General features: G+C 44.0%; 1 protein-coding gene and 1 non-coding gene across 4 annotated transcripts in view; both read right to left on the bottom strand.

Moving 5' to 3' along the window:
* Positions 1-314: 314 nt before the first annotated feature.
* The window catches only part of Gatb (glutamyl-tRNA amidotransferase subunit B), an 86,115-nt gene continuing 61,496 nt past the window's right edge, over positions 315-24,933 (bottom strand). For all 3 annotated transcript variants that reach the window (XM_013067223.2, XM_021247882.2, XM_004869177.2), the window contains 3 exons: positions 19,899-19,977; positions 2,554-2,688; positions 315-1,243 (listed from right to left, as the gene is read on the bottom strand). In XM_013067223.2, the coding sequence (XP_012922677.2) occupies positions 1,118-1,243; positions 2,554-2,688; positions 19,899-19,977 (340 nt within the window). In that variant the 3' untranslated portion in view covers positions 315-1,117. The remainder of the gene's footprint in view (positions 1,244-2,553; positions 2,689-19,898; positions 19,978-24,933) is intronic.
* Positions 18,251-18,377, bottom strand: LOC147829454 (small nucleolar RNA SNORA11). The gene has a single exon (XR_015449081.1). It is a non-coding gene; the product is annotated as a small nucleolar RNA SNORA11 (small nucleolar RNA).

Genomic DNA, 24,933 nt, shown 5'->3' with positions numbered 1-24,933 from the left:
ACAGAACTGGTTTTTAACCAATTTATAATGCCAAAGGTTACAATTTTTTGAATTTCTGCATGAAATTCATATGTGTTACCTAGAAAAAAAATCAAGGAATGAGAATTTGAAGAGAAACATTTTTATGTTCCATCATTATGTGCCGTTCCAAAAATGGAACACTAGACATAAAAGGATTAAAGGAGGCATTGTGAATCTGAGGTACTAGACATGTAATGAACAAAGGGGCCGTGTGTTCGAGAAAATGTTACTGTCACACAAAAAGGGGCAGAGGCAACGAGGCCTTCATCACGACACTGTCAGCTGCACTTCAGTCATTGCTAAAGGTCAAGATTTTATTAGTTTAGAGTCTTATTCTCTGCAAGCAAAACAAATGAATGTTATAGCTTTTTCTCTTTATCTTTTTTGGCCTGATGGTGTGGGGGTGTCAATCTTACAGTCTTTGAAGTATAAGTTAATTTTTATGTGATATTTCAGTATATGTTTTATTCATTAAATTTATCTGAAAACTTCTGTTGTCTTTAAAAAGTTCACTGAATCTCCAGCCTATGCTTTCAGGGTCCCCAGGAAGTTGAGGGCAATGTTAACCTTTGCTCAGTAGATGGGTAGCTACCTCCCCACCCTGTCGCCCTAAACAAATGTGTTTACATGGCACCAATCTGCTTTGTTTCCATCTTTGTTAACCTACTTTTAGGTCTGCATATATTGTATTCACATTCCAGTCTGTCTTGATCACCACTGATCACCAGCGCTTGGGAACGCCAGGCCTTAGGAGGCACCCACAGGTATCCAGGGAAGGAACTGCACAGTGAGTGCTTGCAGAGTGGCCACAGTATCTGAAATGTGTTTTATTCAGTGGAGAACTACCCCACCGAATGTGCTCTTGCCTAAGCACTGCTGCAGCCACCCGGAGGGTTTCGATGTTACTGAAGCAAAGGGCTGTGGGGGCTGCTGGTTTCCCTGGAGGCTGCATCCCAACGCATAGGGTCTCAGAGGACCAGGACACGTGAAATGTAACTAAGACAGTGTGGTCGGGCCAGGGCCTGGGACACCAGCTTGCAGAGCACACAGGCGTCATGGGCCCCTGTCCTGGCTTGGCAGGAGGAGCCTGCACACCTCATGACGACAGCTTCTCCAGCAGGGCCTTTATCACAGCTGGGTCTGCTCGGTTTAGGGCCGCCTTCCGGACCAACCCGATCAGTTTATTTATAGCTCTGGGGTTTCCCTTCTTCATATCCATTACCTATGAAGAGAAGAAAAATACAGACCCTCTTAACTAAAAATCCTCAGGTAAGGCTTAATTTTACTGCAAATTGCATCAGTTTGTCTTCCCTTAATATTGGATGTAAAGTGGCGAAGAGAAGGGGGATTAGCTAGTGAGGAGGTTTCAGGCTCCTGGGAAGCCAGTTCCAGCTCTGCCTTCTAACTCATGTGAGCACAGAGGCCCAGGATGTAAGCGGTGACTGTGACAGCTGAAGCAGCAGGTGTGTGGGCACCAGGATACCCCTCTGAGGCCCCACACTGACCTGAGGACTAGGAGTCTGTATGTGGGGCTGCCTCAGATTCTCCAGTGACATTCACGGGCGCTGCTCCTCCCAGGAGGATGCACTGATTAGAAAACACCCTCCAAAGTGCTAACTCTACCGGAGCATTTGTGCGCTGCTGGGGGTGGGGCTGACGAGGCAGGAGGTGCTGGGTTCCTATCAGAGAACCACCGGCTGGCGGCTGGCAGCTGGCAGGGCCACCCGCACCGGCCTCCACTCAGCTGCAGTCAGTGATGTGCATGCGGGCCCCTGACTCCAGCGCCACAGGACCGGCCTGCAACTAAGTGTGTCCTTATCAGTCACTGCAGATGAGGTGGGTAGATGCAGAGTGCAGTGCGGACGCCCCGTGCAGGCTTATTTCCCTTATCAAGAGCTGGGTAAAGAGCTCTTAGTGTCCCTGGCAAGCTGATGAGCGGGTATTATTCTGAAAAAGATGCTAGCAAATTTTCCCCGCTGAAAACCCTCTCTAGACAATATGATTAAACTTGGGGAGGGAGGGCTGCCACGCGTAACCTTTCTATCTTGTACCACACTAAGATCACAGCTTCTGTCATGCTCCTGTCAGAGGATTTTCTCCATCACAAATAATGTTTTCTGCCTTTTTTCCCACCTCTGGAAGGCGAGGAGCTGAAGCGTGTCCCTGTCTCCTTCCCCTTGCTGCCAGGCCGGGTGGCCACCACTGCAAGGACTTCTGGAGAAGCAGAGCTGGTCACGTGGCCTGGGAGCCGGAGCCCTGGAGGTGTCGAGTTTGACAGCCTTCAAACTACCTCCGGGTGAGTAAGTGCCAGGGTGGAATTTTCCTTATAGGAAAGAAGTTGTGTTTTTCCAATATCCACCTCATTTCATCTCTTTGGACCTTAACTAAAGTGCTGACACAGATAATTAAGCAATTATTGATGAAACTGGGCCAGCCCTTAGGAGGAAGAGCCTTGGGCTGCAGAGGGAACTTGAGCAGGCATCTGGCTGTGTCCCCAGGCTGGCCCCTCCCCACCCTGCCTGCCACAGTCACCGCTTGAGGGTGTTCCTCCATCGTGGACCGGCAGAGCTGCTCCAGGGCCTCCTGGTCCTGCATCAGTCCCAGCTGCTTCTCTGAAACAATCTGCACTGCGGTCTTCCCCTTACCCTTCCACAGTTCCTCGAACACCTGCAGCCAGAGGAGGAAGAAGGGGAAGGATGTGAAGAGTCAGCACTCCTGCCACCTCCATGCACTGTGCAGCGATGCACAGAGCCAGGGCAGGAAGCGCACATTCAAACGCGGCCCAGCTGTGAGGCCTGGCCACAGGGAAAGGGCACTGGGCTGCCTGGCCCAGCCCGGCTGTTCCTGGTCTTCCTGACAGGGCTGGGGACACTGCCACCCTTGGTGAAACAGAGTAAACTCAAGTCTCTTCCTGAGGCAGAGCTTCTTTCTGCAGAGGCTGGGAGGCCCTGGGCCAGCCGGGTAGCCCTGGTGCCCAGGGAGGTGACAAGTCCTCCCCTCTTGCCAAGTCAAGCCGGGCAGCTCCTCCCCACGCAGGGCTGTGGGCGGTGAGGAGGTCACGATCGCTCACAGGACTCCTGCTGCCACCAGTCACAGGGCTGGTGATGGCTTTGTGTCCCCTGAACTAATTAATGGAGGTGACGGTTCAAGGACAGGCCACTCAGGGTACAGGAAGTAACCACTGAACTTAAATCCAGAAACTCGGCCTGCTGGGAAGCAGGATTTTAGAGGAAGCAGAAAGGAGCCCCACAGGGAAGACAATATGGAGAGTAATGAAAATATAAATCACAGTCCATGGGAACCCCTGGCCTCCTACATTTATTCCTACAGTGAAGCTGGACCCAGACCTGACCAGGATAATTTATGGGTAATGGTCTATTTTTCTACTTCAAAAATGCTGATGACAGCAACCAGTCCCCTAACTGATCAAAGCTGGGGAAAGGAAAGCACCTTTAGGGAAGGCATTTCCTAGGGTGGTGGTCTCCCTCATTCCTCTTGTTTTTCTAGTGTGAGCGGGCTGGGGGCTGCCGGGCTCCTTGGTGGCCGGAAGCTGCTTCCTCTTAGCCCATGGTCACCCCTGCACACTGAAAACTCTGTCACCATGCTGGCTCAGGCCAGGCCTGTGGGAGCCACTGTACCTGTAGAAAAAGCTCTGCAGCAATCAGCCCACCCAGCAAGGCCAGTGGAGGGACTGATGCTCTGGGTCTTAGCAGGGCTTGAGTCTTCCCAGACTGAGTCAAACCACATATTTACCACGGCCTTTAGAGACCTTGTGCCTCTGTTCAGCACCTCCGATGGTGCCATGTAGCCACAAAAGTGTCTGTCCACGGGGTCCCTCTGTAACTTCTCACACCGTGCCTTTAAGGCCACCACCACCCAGCCCTGGCTGCTCAGATCTAGCTTGGCCAGGAGGAGGGTACCAAGTGGTGCAAAGGTGAATTGAAACATTAACCAGAGCAATCAGACAAAAGAAATAAATGAATATAGACAGGAAAGGAAGAAGTCAAATTATTACGCACTGGTGACATGACCCTCTACATAGAAGACCCCAAAAACTCCACTGAAAGACTCCTAGAACTAATAAACTCAGTAGTACAGTAGGTACAAAATCAACACTCAAAAACCAATAAATAGCATTTCTGTACACCAATAACAAACACAGATTAGGGAAACAATACCTTTTATAATAGCATCAAACAAAACAAAATACTTAGGAATTAACCTAAACAAGGAAGTGAAAGACCTCTGGAATGAAAACTACAGTACTCTGAAAAGGGAGATCAAAGAAGGTATCAGAAAATAGAAAGATATCCCCATTCCTGGATAGGCAGAACCAATATTGTCAAAATGGCCATACTTTCAAAACGGTTATACAGGTTTAATGTAATCCCAATAAAAATACCACAGCATTTTCTTCATAGATTTAGAGAAAATAATCCTAAAATTCATATGGAATCAGAAGAGACCTAGAATACCAAAAGCAATTCTGGACAAGGGAAAGACAGGAGGCATCACGATCCTTTGTAAATAATATAAAGCTACAGTGATTAAAAACAGCATGGCATTGGCAAAAAAAACCCCTCCAAAACCAACAACAAAACAGACTTGTGGATATAAATGGAACAGAATAGAGGATGCAGAAACAATTCCACGCACACTCAATTACCTTTTCTTTGACAAAGGGGCCAAACACCTTTGCTGGAGGAAAGAGCCTCTTTAACAAATGATGCTGAGAAAACTGGCTTTCCACATTCTGAAGATGGAACCTAGATCCATGTCTCTCACCATGCACCAAACTAAAATCAAAATGAATTGAAAAAATATAAAATAGAAATGCTTAATCTGTTGGAAGATAGAATAGGTAAAATTCATGAAGACATAAGCGTAGGCAAAGACTTTCAGAACAAAATCCCAGTTGCACAAGAAATATTAGAATAAACAAATGGGATAACATTAAAAAGCTTCTGAACAGCAAAGGAGACCACTGACAGAGAGAAGAGACAACCTACAGAATGGGGAAAACAATTTGCCAGCTATTCTTTGGATAGAAGACTTAATATTTAGAATATATAAAGAACTAAAAAATAATTAGACCTTTCAAATTTAAGGACCCAATCCAAAAATGGGCATCTGAAATGAAGAGAAACTTCTCAGATGAAGTACAGATGGCTAATAAATACATGAAAAAAATGTTCAACATTGCTGGCCATTAGAGAAATTGCAAATTAACACTGAGGGACTTAGGGAAAGATGGTGGAGCAGTAAACAGCAGCAAACCAGCCACTCGGAGATTAGGAATCCAGACACTGGCATATAACAACTTGGGGAAGAAATAGGGAAGGGAGGTGGATCCCCAGGACCCAGGACGGATCTGAAAAGAGAACTGGAGCCCACAGGGAAAGTGAAGAGACAGACCAGACAGACCTCAACACAGAAAAAGGAGGTGGGGCACTGCCCCTTCTCCCTGACTACCAGCTCACTGCATGAGAGAGGCAGCTCGAATCTACATAGACAGAGTGAAGGCAGGTGACTCCAGAGCCTCCGTGGTGAAACGCACCAGTGGAACAGAGTAGTGGATGCCACAAACTACAGGAGCTGGTGAGTGACTCCAGTCCAACTCTCCCCTGGAGAGACTGCTTGGCCAGATGCCATTTTAGGGAGGGCCTAACTGAGCCTGGGACTCACAGCAGCTGTGAGTTGGCTTCATCTCAGTGCTCCTAGTAATTGAATGAGGCACAAACATGGAAGACATCCAGGGTCTGGGAGCTGAGGTCAGGCTGGCAAGAGACTCTCAAGAGTGTTGTAGGCTGAATAACTCAAGACTCCAACCCCACAACCAGAGGCCAGGATCAGCCTGAACTCCTATGGAGTTAAAAGCACCAGAATCGGCACCCCACTCTAATGCTACTGCAGGCTTGTTAGGATCATCTATCACGGATCTGGGCTCTGTCTGCCTCTGTCTACCAGTGACGGCAGAGATATGCCACGAGTTGGACATTGCCACAAAACTGTAGGCTCTAGAAGATAAACACAGGCTTGAAGTCACAGAGCTATCTCTCTTTCTTCTTTTTCAATTTGACTTTTTCATGAGTGTGAACATTGTTTTTAGTTTTAGTTTTGTTCTTGTTTTTGATTTTTCCTTTCTTTCTTTCCCTTCTCATCCTCATCAGTTTTCTGAAAGTTTGGGTAATCTTCTTTTGTCTTTTAGCCTTACTTCTAATCTCTTTCTCTTATTTTCCCCTCTTATCTCTTTTAAATATTCTCTCCTGAGGGTAAAATTGCTATATTAAGGGGATATTTACTGTATATAATTTTCTGACTTGTTTTAGATTTTGTTATATAAATATAAATCTTGTACCTATGATTAAAGGTGGCAAATTAACAATTACCATAGTTTTAAATTTTCTACATTGTGCTTGATGCTATTTTTATGACTGATTATACTACTTTAGCCAAGGGTGACCTAGTTGTTGTGATCAGTTGTTCTTCCTTTATGCCAATACCAAGATAGTCTGGGGGTCATAATCAATATGTCCAGTACCAAAGAACTGGGTGCTAGGCCAAATAGGTAGCAACTTCTCATCCTTAATGAATTTAAGAGTTAGGATCTTGGAACAGACTGAAAAGCCAAAACCCAACTATACCTCAAAGACATCTCTGAAAAGTACTTATTTCCTAAGGTCTCAATACTAGCAATAAAGTTACCTACCATAAGCAATGTACAAGCATCAATGCAGAAAACAAATTTTAAAAAATAGAAGATGAGAAGACACAGAACCAAGATGCAACCCCAGACTTCCAGCTTGCCCAAGACAAATCCAGGGTGCCTTAAGGTGGAAGAAATAAAAGCCTACCCAGCTGAACTTTCTGAAATGGTAACAGTGGAAGTAACAATGCAGATGAATGAGGTACTAGAAAAAGCCAAATCAGAAATAATTTCTCAGATAACTAAAGATGATGACCATAATGAAGGATATGGTTAGTGAATCTAGAGTAGACACAGATAAAAAAAAGATAGAAGTGCTTAGGAAAGTGAGGGAAACCATGAATGCCCAACATAGGAAAGAACTGGATTCCATGAAACAGAGTCAAACAATTATCCAGGAGATTAAAAAAAATTAGGATATTAATTATCCAGGAGATTAAAAAGTCTATCAAAAGTATACACAGCAGAATCAACCAATGTGAGGACAGACTATCAGACCTAGAAGGCAGGTTTGCAGTTAGCAATCATCAAATGAAAGACTTCTTAGGGACAATTAGTGAGGGACTATGAAAAATCAATCCAACAGCTGCTAGATGATGCAAATAAGAATAACATAAGATTGGCTGGAATCAATAAAAAATTGGAGGACACGAGAAATAAGGATAGGAAAGGAAGAAGTTAAATTATCAGTATTTGCAGATGACCTGATATTCTATAGAGAAGACCCCCAAAACACCATCAAAGGACTGCGAGATTTAATAACCAACTTTAATAATGCAGCAGGATACAAAGTCAATACTTAAATCAACAGCATTCCTGTATACAAATAAACTCAGAAACTAGGGAAACATCACTTTTCATAATAGCATCAGGAAAAACAAAATACTTAAGAATCAACCTAACAAGGGAAATGAAAGACCTTTACATTGAACACTACAGTACTCTGAAAAAGGAGAAAGAAGAGGATATCAGAAAGTGGAAAAATATCCCTTGTTCTTGGATAGGCAGAAACAATATAGTCACAATAGCCATACTTTCAAAACTGTTATACAGATTTAATGCAATCCTGATCAAAATACCAACAGCTTACCTCACAGAACTAGAGAAAACAATCCTAAAATTCATTTGGAACCAGAAGAGACCTAGAATAGCAAACACAATTCTTGGCAACAAAGGCAAGGCAGGGGGTATCATAATCACCGACCTGAAATTATACTACAAAGCTACTGTGATAAAACATCATGGTACTAGCAAAACCAAACCAAACCAAGGACCAATGGAACAGATTAGAAGATGCAAAAACAACTCCAAACACAGTCACCTAATCTTTGACAAAGGGGCTGAACACCCTCACTGGAAGAAAGCCTCTTTAGTAAATGGTGCTGGGAAAACTGGCTTTCCACATTCCAAAGATTTAAGCTTAGACCCATATCTCTCACCGTGCACTAAACTAAAATCCAAATGGATCAAAGGTCTAAATATTAAAATAAGCACTTAATATGCTGAAAGATAAAACAGGTGAGGCAAAGAGTTTATGAATAAAACCCTGATTGCACAGGAGATATTACAAAGAATCAAACACTGGGATCTCATTAAAAAGTGTTTGCACAGCAAAAGAAACCAACAGAGTGAAGAGACAACTTACAGAATGGGAAAAATTTTTTCACCAGCTATTCCTCAGACAAAGGTCTTAAAGACCCAATCCAAAAATGGGCATCTGAAATGAATAGACACTTCTCGGATGAAGAAGTACAAACAGCAAATATATGAAAAAATGTTCAACATCACTGGTCATTTGAGAGATGCAGATGAAAACAAGGCTGACATTCCACCTCACCCCAGAAAGAATGGCTCCTATCATGAAATCAACCAATAACAAATGCTTGTGGGGCTGTGGGGAAGGAGGAACCCTGCTCCACTGCTGGTGGGAGTGCAGACTGGTACAACAACTGTGGAAATCAGTAGAGAGATTCCTCAAAAAACTAAAACTACAGGTTCCATTTGACCCATCTATTCCCCTTCTAGGTATCTTACTGAAAGAGTTAACTAAGTCATCATACCACAGAGATACAAGCATATACATGTTTATAGCAGCACAATTTATAATAGCAAAATCTTGCACACAACCCAGAAGCCCATGAACATGTGAATGGATAAAGAAAATGTGCTATTTATATACAGTGGATTACTACTCTGGCATAAAGAAGGATAAACAAGGCATTTTTAGGTAAATGGATATACCTTAAGACCATAATCTTAAGTGAAACAAATCAGACACACAAATTTAAGTATCACGTTTTTCTTGTGTGAGGACCCCCAAAAAAGGAGCAAAATAAAGGATATTGAGAAGTAGGAAGAACTTTTTTCAATAGGAAGGGGAACAAGAGATGGGGGAGGAGAGGAAGGAAGGGAAAGGGATTTGCAAAAAGCTGAAGGAAAAATGGCAATCTAGCTTTTGTAAACAGAGTAAGGAAGGGGGCAAAAATAAACGAAGACGTGTTATGTGCATGTGCAAATCTCCCATGATAAATGCGATCAGTATGTACTGCAAACATGTACTGAAGAAAAACAGCCAGAAAAGGGCCCCAAGCCCTCCTGCAGCCACTGTAATACAGCTGGTAGCACGGAACTGGGAGTGGAGCAGTGTTCCGCGTGGTTCATCTAAGGGAGCTGGTGCCTGAGCAGGTCCCAGGAGTTTCTCTGCCTCCTTTTTGGATACATTTATTTTTCTTGAATACTTTTCTAATTATAAGTTAGTGTGTGTTCACTGCAGAAAATAAGGAAATGCAGACAAGATAAAAAAAATTCCTACATTCCGATTCCCTCAAGATAACTAGTGTCAGTATTTTGGTGTTTTCCTTCCCATCTTTTTCTGTTTTGTAACATGGTTGTAATCATAGGGTATGTGCAATTTGTATCTTGTTCTTTTTCAATTACAGAAGACTTACTTATATTAATAAAAATTCAGTACCCACCAGATGTGTTTATATTTGTTATACTCTGCTGGTAGGTAGACTTCGGTCAGCATTTACTTTCTTCATTTGCACAGCTCCTAAAAACGTTCCTACCTGAAAGTGACCAACATTCAGGAGGGAGAGGAGACATTGCAAACTCTGGCTCAGAACAGAGATCACAGCCAGGACTTGTTCCCTGGCATGAGGTGGAGCTGCTTAGCACAGCACACGGATGCCTGGCCTCCCCAGGGCCGCTCCTGGGTTTGCATCGGCATGCACGGAAGAGGGAGCCATTTCCCCTGGCCCAGGACACGCTGGACAGGCAGACTAAGGCTCAGCCTGTGCTTACGACCTAGTCTGGCTGGGACCCGACAGCTCAACTGCTGACTGGATTTGCCTGGGCCGAAATAACCAGAGCATTGTGATATGCTCAGGACCAGAAGGAACAGTGCCTCACCCAGACAGGTGCTCACAGATGCTGACAGGCTGGCTGCTTCCTGAGAAAGAGGGGTGGCGGGGGTACAAAGCAGGGACGCTAGAGACCTGCTGTTCAGCCATTTCCACGAACAAATGGGGGCCTGGTGGCTGAAGTGCTCTTTACTCAGAGTTGAGTACAGCAGCTGAGTAAGCTCCCACATTAGTGGAGCGGCCACTACAGCCCAGAGACAACAGGCTCCAGCTGTCTAATCCTGCTGTTCCTGCTCAAGACAAGGACCGTGGCTCCTCTTGGCTGGAGCTGAGCACAGGGCACCCCTGGGCCAGCCCTGTCTCACTGTTCAGGGAATGGTGCCTGTGCTTGCTGAGTCTCCGCCGCAGCTTTCTCTGCTGAGTCACTCCCTGGGCAGCACTCTCCAAGTAGAAGTGTCCTGCTGCCGCCACCCAGGGCAAACTCACCAAACAAGGGATTTTTGGTGCTGTGCTGGTCCTTGACATTAATAAATGGCCACCAGAAGTCAGGCTTGATGCAAGCTGGGAAGCCCTGTCACACACGGATGCTGGTACAGGGCAGAAACTCCCCTGCTGAGTCCCTGGGGGCTAAAGCTACGTACTATTTCCGCTGCGCTCCTATTTCTCCAGCTGAAGCTATTTTTATTCTCTTGAAGAGAAGCAACATGCCGCCAGCCAGTCCCTTCCTGTCCTGAGCTTCTGAGGGCAGGGTGTGGAGAAAGGCCTGTTCAAGGGAGGGGACAGCTACACGAGAGGTCATTCTTCCAGGAAGGCACCGATACCTCCCCCAGGGGGCAGCACATGGCAAAATGTGCAAAGAAACCGCAGCACCAAGAGTGAGGGCAATCATGCCACTCAGCTTTAGTGTACAAAGGTTTTTGGTGATTTCTCTGTTAAATGCAATTTCTATCTCTATAGACCGCCCCCCCGCCCAACGAGGCCCACTTGGTCCCACCGGAAGCCTCAGCTGGGAGATGCTCAGGAGACAGCAGGTTGCCCGAACATTGTCTTTCTTGAGCTGTGGGACTGGCGGTCTGGACCACCTCCAGGGCCTCAGAGTCACAAGCAGGATGCTATCTGCAGATCAGCTATGCGCTGGGCAGTTCAGCAGTCAGATGTGTCCCAGATGGCCCTGTCCTTGCTGAGGGGAGGATGCAGGGACTGCCACCTGGCATTTCAGTTCACAGACATGGACCCTGTGAGACAAACGCAGCGTGCTTTTTTCTACAGTTGCAGGAGGTTACGCATGCTGATTTAGAATCTCCAAGTTTCTATTTCTGTTTTTGAAAAATGGGGCTGTTTCACAGCAGCAACCTTGTAACTGCCCTAGCCTCAGGATGCAGGGGATGAGACCGCAAATCTCAGCAGCTCTCCTGGGGCACCAGTGTGGTGACATGTAAGGGACGGAAATAATTGGCAAGGATGTCAGCAAGAGATGGGTGGAGAGAGGCGGATTAGTAACAAATCGAAGTACAGAATGGGAGAATCTCTGGAATTGAGAATGTTCTCAGCACCAGATAGTTCCTTCTGCACCCTGCAAATCCTCAGGAGCCAGCCACACAGGCAGCCTTGTTCTGCTGGCCCCCGGGCATCTAATCCCCAGTGAGACCTCTCCCCACTCTGTCGGAGGCCAGACCAAGAACCAGGAGAACCGGAGAATCTGTCTGTTCTTAACTATAGGTTTCTAAAGCCCAAGGCATACTTGCACTTTTCAGTTAAATTTAGGAACATTAATTGCACGGTACTGTTTTTCCTTTTTAAAAAAGTGCACTGTTAAAAATAAGACACAAAAAGATGCTCAGTGCAATTAGTCATTAGAGAAATGCAAAAAGATGCTCAACGTAATTAGTCATTAGAGAAATGCAAATCAATTCCACAGTGCAATACTACTGCATATAGGATGCTATAATAAAAAAAAAGTGGACAGTAAGTCCCTAAGACTTCTTGGTAAGAATGTGGAAAAACTGGACCCTCATACATGGCAGGTGGGGATGTAAATGGTGCAACCATTTCGGTAAATAGTTTGGTAGTGGTGTGGTTTAGATCTAGAATGTCCCCCACAAGTCTCATATGTTAAGAGCTGGGGCTTTTGGAAGGTGACTAGATCACGAGGGTGCTCTACTTATCAGTGGATTAATCCACTGATGACTTCGTAGCTGAATGTGCTATCAGGAGGTGGGGCCTGAGTAGAAGATTGCCACTGGAGGCTGACCTAAAAGGCTGTATCCTTGTCCCTGGCTCCTCCCTTCTCTGCTTGCTTGCTGCCATTTGCTGAACATTTTCCTCCACCACGCCCTTTGGCCATGCTGTTTCCTCTTTGGAGCCAGCAGACTGAACTCTCTGAAACCATGAGCCAAAATAAACCTCGCCTTAATTTGTGCATATTATGTATTTTGTGGTAGTGAGAGAAAAAGGACCAATATAGGCAGTTCTTCAAAACGTTAACCACAGAATTAACATATGAACCAGAAGGTCCATTTCTATACCTATATATCCAAGAACTTTGAAAACATATGCTCAAACATAACTTATACATATTTATTCAGAACTGCATTATTCATGAGAGCCTGAAAGTGAAAACAACTTAGATGTCCATCAGTTAATGGATAGAAAAAAAATGTGGTATATCTGTACAATGGAATATTATTTAGCCACAAAACAAATGAAGTACTGACACATGCTACAACATCAGTGAACCCTGAAAACATTAAGCTCAGTGAAAGAGCCGGATATAAAAGTCTACACATTGTATGATTCCATTTATACTAAATGTCATACATAGGCAAATACACAAGAGACTGAAACCTGAAGAGGAATTTTCTAGGAGGAAGAGTCAATTGGGAATGATGAGTAAGGACTTTCTTTTCTGTGAGGATGAAAATGTTCTGGAGCAGACAGTAGTTATGGCTGAACAGCTTTGTCAGTACAATAAACACCAATGACATTTTTCAAGATGGCAGAATAGGTGCAGCCAGCACTCATCTGCCCTCTACAAAGGAAAACCCAAGCAACAGGTACATAGCTGCATTTTTAGATGAGTGACCATGGGGGAACACTGGAAATCAGCAGAAAAGCAGAAACCTTGTAAGATTTAGAGACCTGGAACCATAGCATAGTAAGAGAACCAAGCCCCAGCTCCGCAGTTAGTGGATGGGAAGCCTCCCCATTGCAGAGCTGAGGGTGAAAGAATCTCAGCAAACTCAGTCTGTTTGGATGCTGGCACTTCTCACTATCAGAAAGGTTCATAGCCCCCAGGGTTATTCATCATGGTAGATGAGTAACATGAAATCTGCATAGCAGCCTTGCTTTGAAAAAGGGTCACATGTTCTTAGACTATCAGTAGACTTCTCAGTGGAAATGTCCAGGCCACAAGCGACTGGAATGAAGTCCTAAATGAAAATAACTATCAACCAAGATTACTACACCCAGGAAGGTTATCCTTTAGAGATGAAGGTAAAATAAAGATCTTCCAAGATAAAACAAAAATTGAGGAATTCATGACCACCAGAGCAGCCTTACAAAAGATGCTTATGAGAGTTCTACATTCAGAAGCAAAAGAAAGATAACGGCCATCATGATCACATATGAAAGTATAAATCCCATTAGAAGAATAGATACACAGAAGAGAAATAGAAAGTACTCAAATATCACCAATACAGTAAACCATCAAAGTATAAAGATGAACAAGAAAAAGAACAAAGAATATTTAAAAGAAGAAAATCAACAAAATGACAGGTATAAATCTGCAACTTTCAATAGTCTTGTAAACATACAACTTTGTGAATGTAAATGGACTAAATTCTCCAATTAAGGTACAGATTGACTGAATGGATTTTTAAAAAAGATCCAACAATTTGCTGCTACATGAAACTCACTTTACAAGTGAAGACACACAGACTGAAAGATGAAGGGTATAAAATGATATTCCAAGCAAATGGAATCCTAAAACAAGCAGAAATAGCTCCAACAATATGTGACAAAATAGACCTTAAGATAAAAATCTTAAGTGTAAACAAGGTTACTGTATGATGATCGAGGGATCAAGTCATGAAGAAGATAGAATGATTATAAAATCTATATGCATGTAATGTCAGAGCAACCACTTCCCAAAACATTACTAGAATGACATAGGCTCCAATCCAGCAAAGTGAAGACTTCAACACCTCACTGTCATCAATGGACATATCAAACAAAACATTTCAGTTAGACTATACTTCAGATCAAATGGACTTAACAGATATTTACACAACACTCCATTGAACACTTGCACAATATACATTCTTTTCAATACCATTTGGACCTTTCTCTACAACAGGGCACAAAACAAGTCTTAACAAAGTGGAAAAAACCCTGAAATCATATTTTGTACCTCTTCTGATCATAGTGGAATGAAACCAGAAGTCACCAAGAGAAACTTTAGAGATTATCTAACTACATGGAGGTTGAATAACACACATTTAAAAACAAATACTGGGTCACTGAGGATATCAGAAGGGAAATTTTAAAATGTTTTGAAACAAATGAAAATGGAAACACAACATACCAAAAACCTATAGAATGCAAGAAAAGCAGTACCGAGAGGGAATGAGAGGGAAGTTATAGTAATGAGTGCTTACATTAAAAAGAAATTTTTTTTTCAAATAACCTATCATCTCAAGGACTTAGGAAAATAAGAACAAACCAAACCCCAAATCAGTAGAAGAAATAACAAAGATTGGAGAAGAAATAAATGAAGTATGCTAAAAGGTTATAAAAGATAAATGAAACAAAAGAGTTGGTTCTTTGACAAAACTTTAGCTAGACAGACAGAGCGAGAGTGTGAGCCCAAATAAAACCAGAAACGAAAAGGAAACACGGAAACTGATACCACAGAATATAAAAAGTCATTAGGAATTATTCTGAAAAACTATATGCTAGCAAATTATAAAATCTGGACAAAATCAACAAATTACCAGACACATGACCCACCAAAATTGAACCAAGAGGGTATAAAAAACTTGAATAGACCAATAGCAAGTAATAAAATGGAATCAGTAATAAAATCTAACAAAGAAAAGCCCAGGGCTGGATAGCTTCATTGCTAAATTTTTACCAATTTTTAAAGAACACTGATGCTTAAAGTATTCTATAGCACTGAAAGGCAGGGAACCTTTCCAAACTCATTTTATGAAGCCAGCATTATCCTGTTACCAACCCAGACACAGACAGAAACTCACACATGTGCCACCAAACTGTAGACTAACATTCCTTAAGAACATAGATATACAAATCTTCAACAAAACACTAGAAAATTGAATTTAATAGCACAGGAAAAAGATCACCATGATCAAGTTGGTTTCAACCCACAGATTCAAGGATGGTTCAACAGGTGCAAATCAAACAAAATACATCATATAAATAGAATGAGGGATAAAATCATGATCTCAGTAAATGTAGAAAAAGCATTTGATAAAATTCATTAATAAAAGCCTTGAACAAATGAGGTATGGAAGGATCATACTTCAACATAACAGGCTATATATGACAAACCCACAGCCAACATCATACTGAACGGGGAAAAGCTGGAAGCGTTTCCTCTAAGAGCAAGAACAAGATGAGGGTCCATTCTGACTGTTCTTAGTCAACATAGTATCGAAGGTTTAGCCAGAGCAATTAGGCACGAGAAAGAAGTAAAAAGTGCATACAAATAGCAAGGACAAAGTCAAATTATCCCTGTTTGCAGATGACATGATTCTATATAGAGAAAAACCTACAGACTCCACCAAAAGACTATTAGAACTGATAAATGAATTCAATAAAGCAGCGGTATACAAACATCAGGAGCTTTTCTCTATACCACTAACAGACTGGAGGAGAAAGAAACAAAAGCAACTCTATTCACAATAGCTACAAATACAACAATGTCTAGGAATAAACTGAGGAAATGGAAGCTCTCTACATTGAAAATTATAAAACAGTGATGAAAGAAATTGAAAGACATTAAGAGATGGAAAGACCTCCCATGTTCATGATTTGATGAATTAATATTATTAAAATGTCCACACTACCCAAAGCAATTCAGTGCAATCTCAAATCACCAATGATATTCTTCAAAGAACTAGTATGTCAGTCACTTTCCATTGCTGTGACAAAAAACTTGAGAAAATCAACTTAAAAGGGGGAAGGTTTATTTTGTCCCATGGCCTTAGAGGTTTGAGCTTATAGTAGGTTTTGGTTTGGGGCTTGTGGCAGAGAGTGTGTGGTGGAACAGAACTGCTCACCTCACAGTGGCTGTAAAGCCAAGAAACAAAGAGGAAGGAAGGGGCTAGGCCCCACATGCCCTTCAAGGGCACCCCCCAGTGGCCTGACTTCCTTCCATGAGGCCACTCCTTAAAGGACTTACAACTTTCCAATAGCAAATCATCTTGGTACTACACCTTCAACACATAAGCCTTTAGGGACATTTGAGATCCAAGTTGTAATGGCTAAAAAAAATCCTAAAATTGATATGGAAGCACAAAAGACCTCAAGTACCCAAAGCAATTGTGAGCAAGAAGAACAAAACCAGAGATATCACACTAACTGATTTCAAAATATACTATAGAGCTCCAGTAACCAAAACAGTATGGCATAAAACAGCCACAGAGACCAGTGGAACAGAACAGAGACCAAGAAATAAACCGATGCATCATGACCAACTGATTCTTCCCAAAGGCACATACACTGGAGAAAGGACAGCCTTTTCAACAGACCGTGCTGGGAAAACTAAATGCTCACATGCAGAAACTGGATCTCTTGAGATCTCTCACTCTGTACAAAAATCAACTCAAAATAGATCAAGGACCTGAGTGTAAGACTCGAAACTCTGAAGCTATTAAAAGAAAACAGCAGAAATACTTCAAGAGAAGTGGTACAGGCAGTGATTTTCTGAATAGGACCCCAAATGCACATGAAGTAAAAGCAGTAATACACAAATTGAGATTACATCAAACTAGAAAGCTTCTGCACAGCAAAGGAAACAGAGTGGAGAGAATCTACAGAGATGGGAGAAAGTACTTGTCAGCTATCCATCTGACAGAGGGCTAGGACCTAGAATATTTAAAAAACTAATCCAATTAAAAATGGACAAATGACCTGAATGGACACTTCTCAAAAGAAGAAATACAAATGTCCAATAAATATATGAATAATTGCTCAATATCAAGGAAATGCAAATAAAAACTACAGTACGATAATATCTCACCCAAGTTAGAATGAATATTACAAAAAAATGCTGGTGAAAATGTGGAGAAAAAGGAACTCTTATAAACTATTCATAGGTAGGTAAGTTCAGCCACTATGGAGGTTTCTCAAAAAAAAAAAAAGGCGAACTACTATGTGATCCAGCTATCCCCTTCCTGGGTGCACATCCAAAGGAAAAGAAATTAGCATACAAAATATACCTGCCTGCCCATGTGCATTATAGCACTGTTCTCAACACCCACAGCATGGAATTAGCAAGTACATACCAAGAGATAAAGGAAATATGTTTACTGTAGTCACAGTGGAGTATTACTCAGCCATAAAGAGTGAAATCTGTTAGCTGTTGTAAAATGGATAGAACTGGATGACACTGTTAAGAGAAATAAGCCAGACACAGAACCACGGGAACTAGGAAGTGGGAAGGGTACCGGTGAAGAAGTGTGCTTGGATATGATTAATACACACTATAGGCATAGATGCAAACATCACACTGAATCTCACTAATACGTATAATATACATGAATAAAAATAAAATGCTTCATGGAATCAATGAAGAGCTCACTTAATAAACTTTAATCTCATGTTTGGAAGTCTCTCTAACTTCCTGTTTGTCTGCCCTCATCCCTTCCTTCCACTCTTCTTGTTCATATGCATCAACAGAGCCTGGAATGGTCTTTGCTTGATATTAATGGTAGTCATTTCAAGGGAGTATATATAATTAGAAAATGGTATTTTTCTGCATTATTGTTTATAATCAACACACATTACTTACCCCCAGAAATTCAGTCATCTTCTGTTTCTTTTCCTTCTTTCTGTGGTTCAGAGTCTTTATAACTGGGCATCCTCCCCACACCATTTGCCCCCAGTCCTGTCCTGACACCACGCACAACTCCAAGGGGCAGTGTGTAGGGCATCTGGTCGCAGGGAGACACAGCTGTGTGCCCTTTGTCCCAGTGACCCTGCATTCCTGTTGGGTGTGTTGTAAACAGGGGAGCCATCCTTCAGGCCTCCTGCTCTGAGCACACCCCGCAGTGATTTTTCTTAAAAGCAGAAAACAAAAGGTAGAAAATAAAACAAGAAAAAACCTGAAACAATGACATATAAGGGAATATAAGGAAGATTCCCTTACGTGAGACCCAATACTAAACATCTTCCTACTCGGGCCTCGGTTTTAGTTTGACTCTCCTAAGCCAGGGTTCACCTGCCTCCTTTAAACGTGCTGGAAGCTGATAAAATGCAAGCCTGCCTCCATCTATATCTGGAGCCCGGGCTCAGCAGCTTCCAGCACTTTCCTCTTCTTCCCAACAGAACTGTCTTCTTCACCGCACTTGGTTTTTGCTTTGTTTGGGGGCAGGGGAGTGGGTGGGAAGAAGAAAGGGAAGACTTTTCTTTTCCTTCTGCTCTTCAAATGCTACAGTTCATCTCTGTGTGTGTGCATGTGTGGATGTACGTAGTTTTTCTGCCCTGAGGCCAACTAATCTTTCTACAACTGCTGAGCACTGTCATAAACATTTGTATTTCTCTGACATCCACGCAGCCGAAAGCCTTTCCTAAAAGGTGGGTCCCGGGAGCTGACAGCCTCGCCCAAGGTGGCTCCACAGCGCCTTTATCAGCTCTGCCTCCCCTCCCGTTGCACAGCGGAGCACCTGGTGTCCGCTCCGCTCTGTGGTGCCTGATAATCAGCCACAAGCCTCACTTTGTAACCTACCACTGCTGTCGGAGTGTATAAATATTAAATGCAAAGGAGCCACTGACATAACATTAGGTTTTGGCTGCAGCGCTGGCAGCTGAGATCTCTGGAGTTGAGAAGAGACTGCTAGTGAGATGCTGTTTATCTTCCCGGGTACCTGTTTGTCCTAGTTCTCCGGCTTCCAAGATCTCCCCCATCCAGCACTGCCGGATGGAGGATGGAGTGGAGACAGGGAGAGCCCCCTCCCATGAGCCTGCTCTTCTGACTTCTCTCCCCGGCTGAGTGTGCAGCAGCAGTGTGCCCTCACCCTCCCTGCTGAGGACAGACCTTTGAGGGCAGCCATGGATGGGGCAGAGGCAGCCATGGGAGCAGAGTGAGGACCTGGGAAGAGCAGGTGGCTGGGAGCCAAGCTGAGGCTGCCTCTGGCATGAGGGAAACCCTCGAGAGCTATAGCGGCCTGGCTTTTTACATGAACGAATGTTAGGGGGAGACATTCAGGCAAAGCCAAACGGTAACTAGGGCCCCCAGTGAGCAGGGCTAAGAAGCAAACTTCTGTGTACATGTTGCCTCTCTACCTTTGCTAAACAAAGTCTTTCTACCTTTCATTGGTGGTGGCACATGCCTGTAATCCCAGCACTCAGGAGGCCGAGGCGGGAGGATCGCCACGCCTGGACCACATGTGAGTTCAAAGCCAGCCTGAACTACACAGTGAGCCCCTGTCTCAACAAAACAAAACAAACAAAACAAAACAAAACAAAACACTTCAATTATGAAACTCACTTAGGGATGGGATCTAGGTTTCACAGCAACATTTACGGGGAGAGAGGAGTGATGAGAAGCTCTGGAAGTGCAGACATACCTGCTTAGCCGCCGACGAAGAAATTGCTTTACTGTCCAGCAGGTCGAGAAGTCCAGCAAGTGCAGAGGGCGTGATGGGACTGGCAGCCACCGAAGGAAAAAGAGAAAGTAAGTTTGCATTTCACACGGGAAGAGGATCCATCAATGGTTATCAGAATCCAAACACTCACTCTTATACACTTAAATAATCAGGAGCACACCCAGGGATAAAAACAACAGGCCAAATGGGCTCTCTTTTATTTTACTTATTTTGTATTTTAGGATATAACAAATTCTTGTGACTGGTGGTATTTTTTTCCCCTCATTTTACCACACAACAATGACAGCTGTTTGGCAGAAGTTGTAGCAATAGACAACTGCTCAGTATAATTAGTGGGAAAAAGGAGGTGGCTGAAAAATTCATGAACCATGAAGAGAAAGGAAAAAAAAAAATCCAGTAATTAAATATTTTCAACTGAAAGATCAGCCTAAAAATTACTTCAAACAAAACAGCTAACAAAGCCACTTTTGTGAGTATTTCTGTGCAAATATAAATTCCTTTTAATTGTAGTAGATTTTCCGTAAGGGAACACAATGTCTACCGGCTCCATGTCTGCCCGTCCTCACGGGCCCTCTACATTCTCTGTCCCCTGCAACTCACAACAGCTTTGGGAACACTCAAGGGCCCAAATTTCATTACAGCTACACTTCTACAGAGTGACTTATTTGCCAAGGTCCCGAGATGCAGAAGGTCAGGGGGAACTGAACAGAAAGTGGCATCAGTTCACAGTCACAGCAGGGTGAGGGTGTGCAACAAGATGACTGAAGACACAATGAATTACGGACTTCTTTACAAATACACGGTTTTGCTACAGCACTGCCGTATATTCAGCAACTCATGCATGCCGTCTGAGGGCGTGAGGAGACTAGTTTAAAATAGCAATGACATAAAGAGCACATGAGTGCATCTATGTAAGTGCAGGCTTCAGAAATGCGCGATGCCACTGAAAACACCTCGGGCTAAATACTGGTTCCCACCATTCACTGTTAATTTATTTGGAAAGGAACTACAGCTTCGCCCTGATGTCTGTTTCCATGAACTCCAAACCAACAGGCTCATCCTTAAAGTATTTGTCCAAAGGATGGATAAGAGGTAATTCCAAGTGGAAATTAAGTTTGAAGAGCTTACTAAGTTGCTATTCAGAATGTCTGTGATCACCCTGATCAAATCCCAAAAGGAAGAGTGGCAGAGGGCTGAAAAATCAGCCAATATCCTTTTCCGACTTCCCATCTTTATTGACAAGTATAAGGAATCAGGTTTTTCTGAAAGTGTTGGTTGTGCAGATGTTCTGCCATCCTAGAAAATACAGTCACCACTTATCCTACTGTGAACACTGTGCAGAACGCGTAAGCACTGAGGTCAAACTAGATTTCCCAAGAGCATGTAAGAGACGAAGTCCCCAGCCCCATATGGGTCAACGATTGTCTCAGTCCGTCCCGGCTGCTATAACAGAGCCCCACAGGTGAGTGGCTTATGAACAACAGGACCTTCCTTCTCCCAGTGCTGCAGGCTGGGAAGGTGGAGACGAGGGGGCCAGCAGATGGCATCTAGCAATGGCCTACATTCTCAGGGACGGCGCCTGCTCGCTGTGTCTTCACAGGCATTAAGGGTGAGCTAGCTCTCCGGGGCTTCCTTCAAAAGGGCATTAATCCCTTCTAGGGGCATAAATCCCTTCACCTGCATGACTTAATCATTCCCCCTGCAGGTCCTACTGCCTAACAGCATCATCACCTTGGGGCTTAGACTTTCAACATAGGGATCTTGAGGAGACAGAAACAACCATTCAAGCCATGGCAATGATAAAAGACACCTATGTGGAGAGGGGCAGAAAAAGAACACAAAATAACTGAAAATATTTTCCCCATGCAAATCCATCTTCTGACGCCAGTTCATTAGTTATGTTATAAATTTATGCTATTGGTCTCTTGATTGACACAACAGCCCTCAGGAGTTCTCAATTACCTCTTTGTTCCCTGTTAGGGCTTCTATCTAGATGTCCCCCGCAAAGCCTCATGCACTCACAGGTGGGGCTTTTCAGAGCTGGCTGGATCCAAGTTGTGTGAATGTGCATTAAGAGGTATCATACTAAATGACTCCACTGATTGATTGGTTTAGCATATTTCTGGGTGTGGATAAAATGAGAAGCCCTACCCTGGGTGTGAGTGGCACCAATCAATAACCTGGATAGAATATAGAGGGACACAAAGAAGGTCACCACGCAGCTTGCTGCTCGCTACTTCCTGCCTACCCTGCTATGGACTGTTTCTCCTCTGCCATGCCACCCTGCCTTTGAGCCACCCAACTATGGACAGAACCCTTGCATAGCCTCCTGTATACTTTAAATCACTTCCAGGTTACTTGTACACAATATAGTATAAGTGCTATATAGTCATTATACTGTATTGTTTAAGGAACATTAATGAAGAAGAAAGTCTGAACATGTTCGGTGGAGATATAATTTTTTCCTTCAAATATTTTAATCTGCAGTTAGTTGAAGCCACAGATATGGAAGGCTGACTGTCCTAACTCCTGCTATGCCAGGGTTAAACTTGAGTAAGACGATGGCAAAGATCAGTACGTGTTATATCAACCCTTAAAGACCCCCTCATCAGTTAAATAAGCTATCAGATTTCAGGCATGATGACAACAGAAGCACAAACTACTAATTTGCTGTTGTCAGATAATACTGGATTCTGAACAGCAAATGAGTCTCCACTAAAGAAGAATGTGACATTGTAAGCTTAAGCTTCAAGTGCTTGTCTCTCTTCTGATTCTCCAAAGCCAGTGTATCTACAGAGGGGAAATGGTGTCTTTCAAATCTACCAATTTCATCCAATCCCTTAGAGCCTTTCAGGATCACAACTCCATCTACTGGAACAGAACCCTTGACAATTCTCAACCACTCCCACCCCGCAGAGAACAGCTGCCTACTCAATCCCACCCTCATCCTAGGTCAGGGGTGGCGAACCTATGGCACGTGAGCTACAATGGGCTGTTCGTATCATTGAAAGCTGTTATTGTGTTTTTCTTTTAAGACAAAAGATGTTAATGTATGAGCTGTCTTTTCTAAATGAAAACCTCAGTATTCAGGTTTAACTGCAGAGTTAGCAGTTTGCGATAAATACGTGGGTTTTGGGTTATGGTTTGGGCACTTGTCTCTAAAAGGTTCACCGTCACGGTCCAGGTCCAAGTCCCCCTTCTCTGCTTCTGTTAAAAGAGAACCCAAGAAGCTCCTGGAGGAAGATGCGGGGACTTGAAGCTCAGGTGGCATGTGCTGCTCACTGATCCTTCGGTTTATCTCTTCATTTCCTAGTGCCCCACCTGGCATCCCGACTTCCAGCAACTGCTCCGAGATGGCCTCCTCTCACCCCTCCCTTTCCAGTTCCTGGTCCTGCATTTTCTAGGATGGTCTCCTGCTTCCAGCTGACACCCCTCCAAGCATGCTCTCGATTCTATCACTTTCTATTCCCAGAGGACTCTCAGACCCTTACTTTCCTTTAATCTCACTGTTGCCAAATGCTCAGATCTTGTCGATCTGACCTTGCAGCTACTTGATCTGCCTAGTTTCTTACCAGATTTTTGCCAATAAAAATCCAGCCTTAGTGGCTGCTAGCGCTACAAGCACATGTCATTGGGATTCTACCCTACCCCTCTACAGAAACTCTTCTCTTGAAAACTACCCCGCATTTGCAGCCAAGTATCCAACTTTCCCCGCTTTACTCAACTCCACATGCAGCCCTGGTGACCAGCCTGGGTCTCCTGGATAATCTCCCCTTGTCTATCGTCTTCCACTCCCTGCTCGGAGCTCTGGGTGCATGGCATTTCTTCAGTCTACAGAGGAAAGTGCATCTGTTCCTAGGCCCACTGCCGCTGCTCTGGATCTGCTCTCTACTTGTTTCATTTGCTCCTGTCCTGGGAGGTCCCGTGCTCACCCAATACATGCCCAGCACCAGGGGAGTAAGCTGGGAAGAGCCTGACAGTAAATACTTGAGCTCTGTGGGCCACACATGGTCTCCATCACAGTCTTTGATGCCTGAGTGACTGCTGCTGGGAACTGAAGGCCTTGGATATGCTAAATACACCCCAGCTGAGCCTTGGCCCAGCAAGCTGCCCTTTGGAGAAAAGGCAGGCCAACACTTCTCCCTTACAGGCCACACCAAACAGGCACTGGGCTTACTCGCCAGAGAATGCCAAGACTTGCTCTGAGCCAAAGCTGCCCTCCCCAGGGACCAGCTCCTCCGCCTTTTCACCCCACCCTTTCTGTCTCTCCTGATGACTGGACCACTCTTCTGGTTACCTGGGTACAGACCATCATGTGGGCTTTGCTTTATTCCTTGCATACTTCTGCAAATCCAGCCCATTATAGCCAAATCCTAATGATCCCTCAACACACAAGTCAGAGCCAGCCCTTCCTCTGCATTCCCAGTGCCACCTCCTCTGCCATGCTGTCACCACAGCCTCCGCGGTCTACAAAAGGCTCCCAGCGCCTGCAGCCCAAGTCTTGGACGCTTTCCCAGATCACACTGCTGGACTAATCTCCTTATCTCCGCCACTCCCTTCTCGGCTCTACAGGCTCCCTGGCTGGGTGGCATCATGTGACTGCTGCTGGCTCTGCAGCCATAGTCCTACTAAGCGCTGGTCACACGAGCCCTAGTGGCCAAGGCTGTTCATTAACCAACCACTTACCAGTCCAATCATTTAAATACAGGATGGCCAAAAATCGCATATTTTTTCATTAATTTTTATAAGATAACAGGAAATGTAAAAACGACAGTTTTATCAAATTTATTCATTGTAAGAATTGGGGTAAGCTGTCCCGTGGTTAGTGTGGCCCCACAGTTAGGGTGGTCTATCCAGTGCCCTGCGATGCTAACGCATGCTGAAATCCCTATCACCAGAAGTGGGGCGGGGTGAGGCGAGACCTGTGAGATGCCGTTAGGGCTCTGTACTCCTACATGGGTGGGTGGGTGGGTTACCTCGAGAGGCTCTGCTGAGG

Source organism: Heterocephalus glaber, unplaced genomic scaffold (assembly GCF_053883595.1).
Source record: "Heterocephalus glaber isolate CG9 unplaced genomic scaffold, H.glaber_assembly_v1.0 deba00000613, whole genome shotgun sequence".
Lineage (NCBI taxonomy): Eukaryota > Metazoa > Chordata > Mammalia > Rodentia > Bathyergidae > Heterocephalus > Heterocephalus glaber.
Note: the sequence above shows the minus strand (reverse complement) of the source record. Positions and strands in the feature narration are given on the sequence as shown.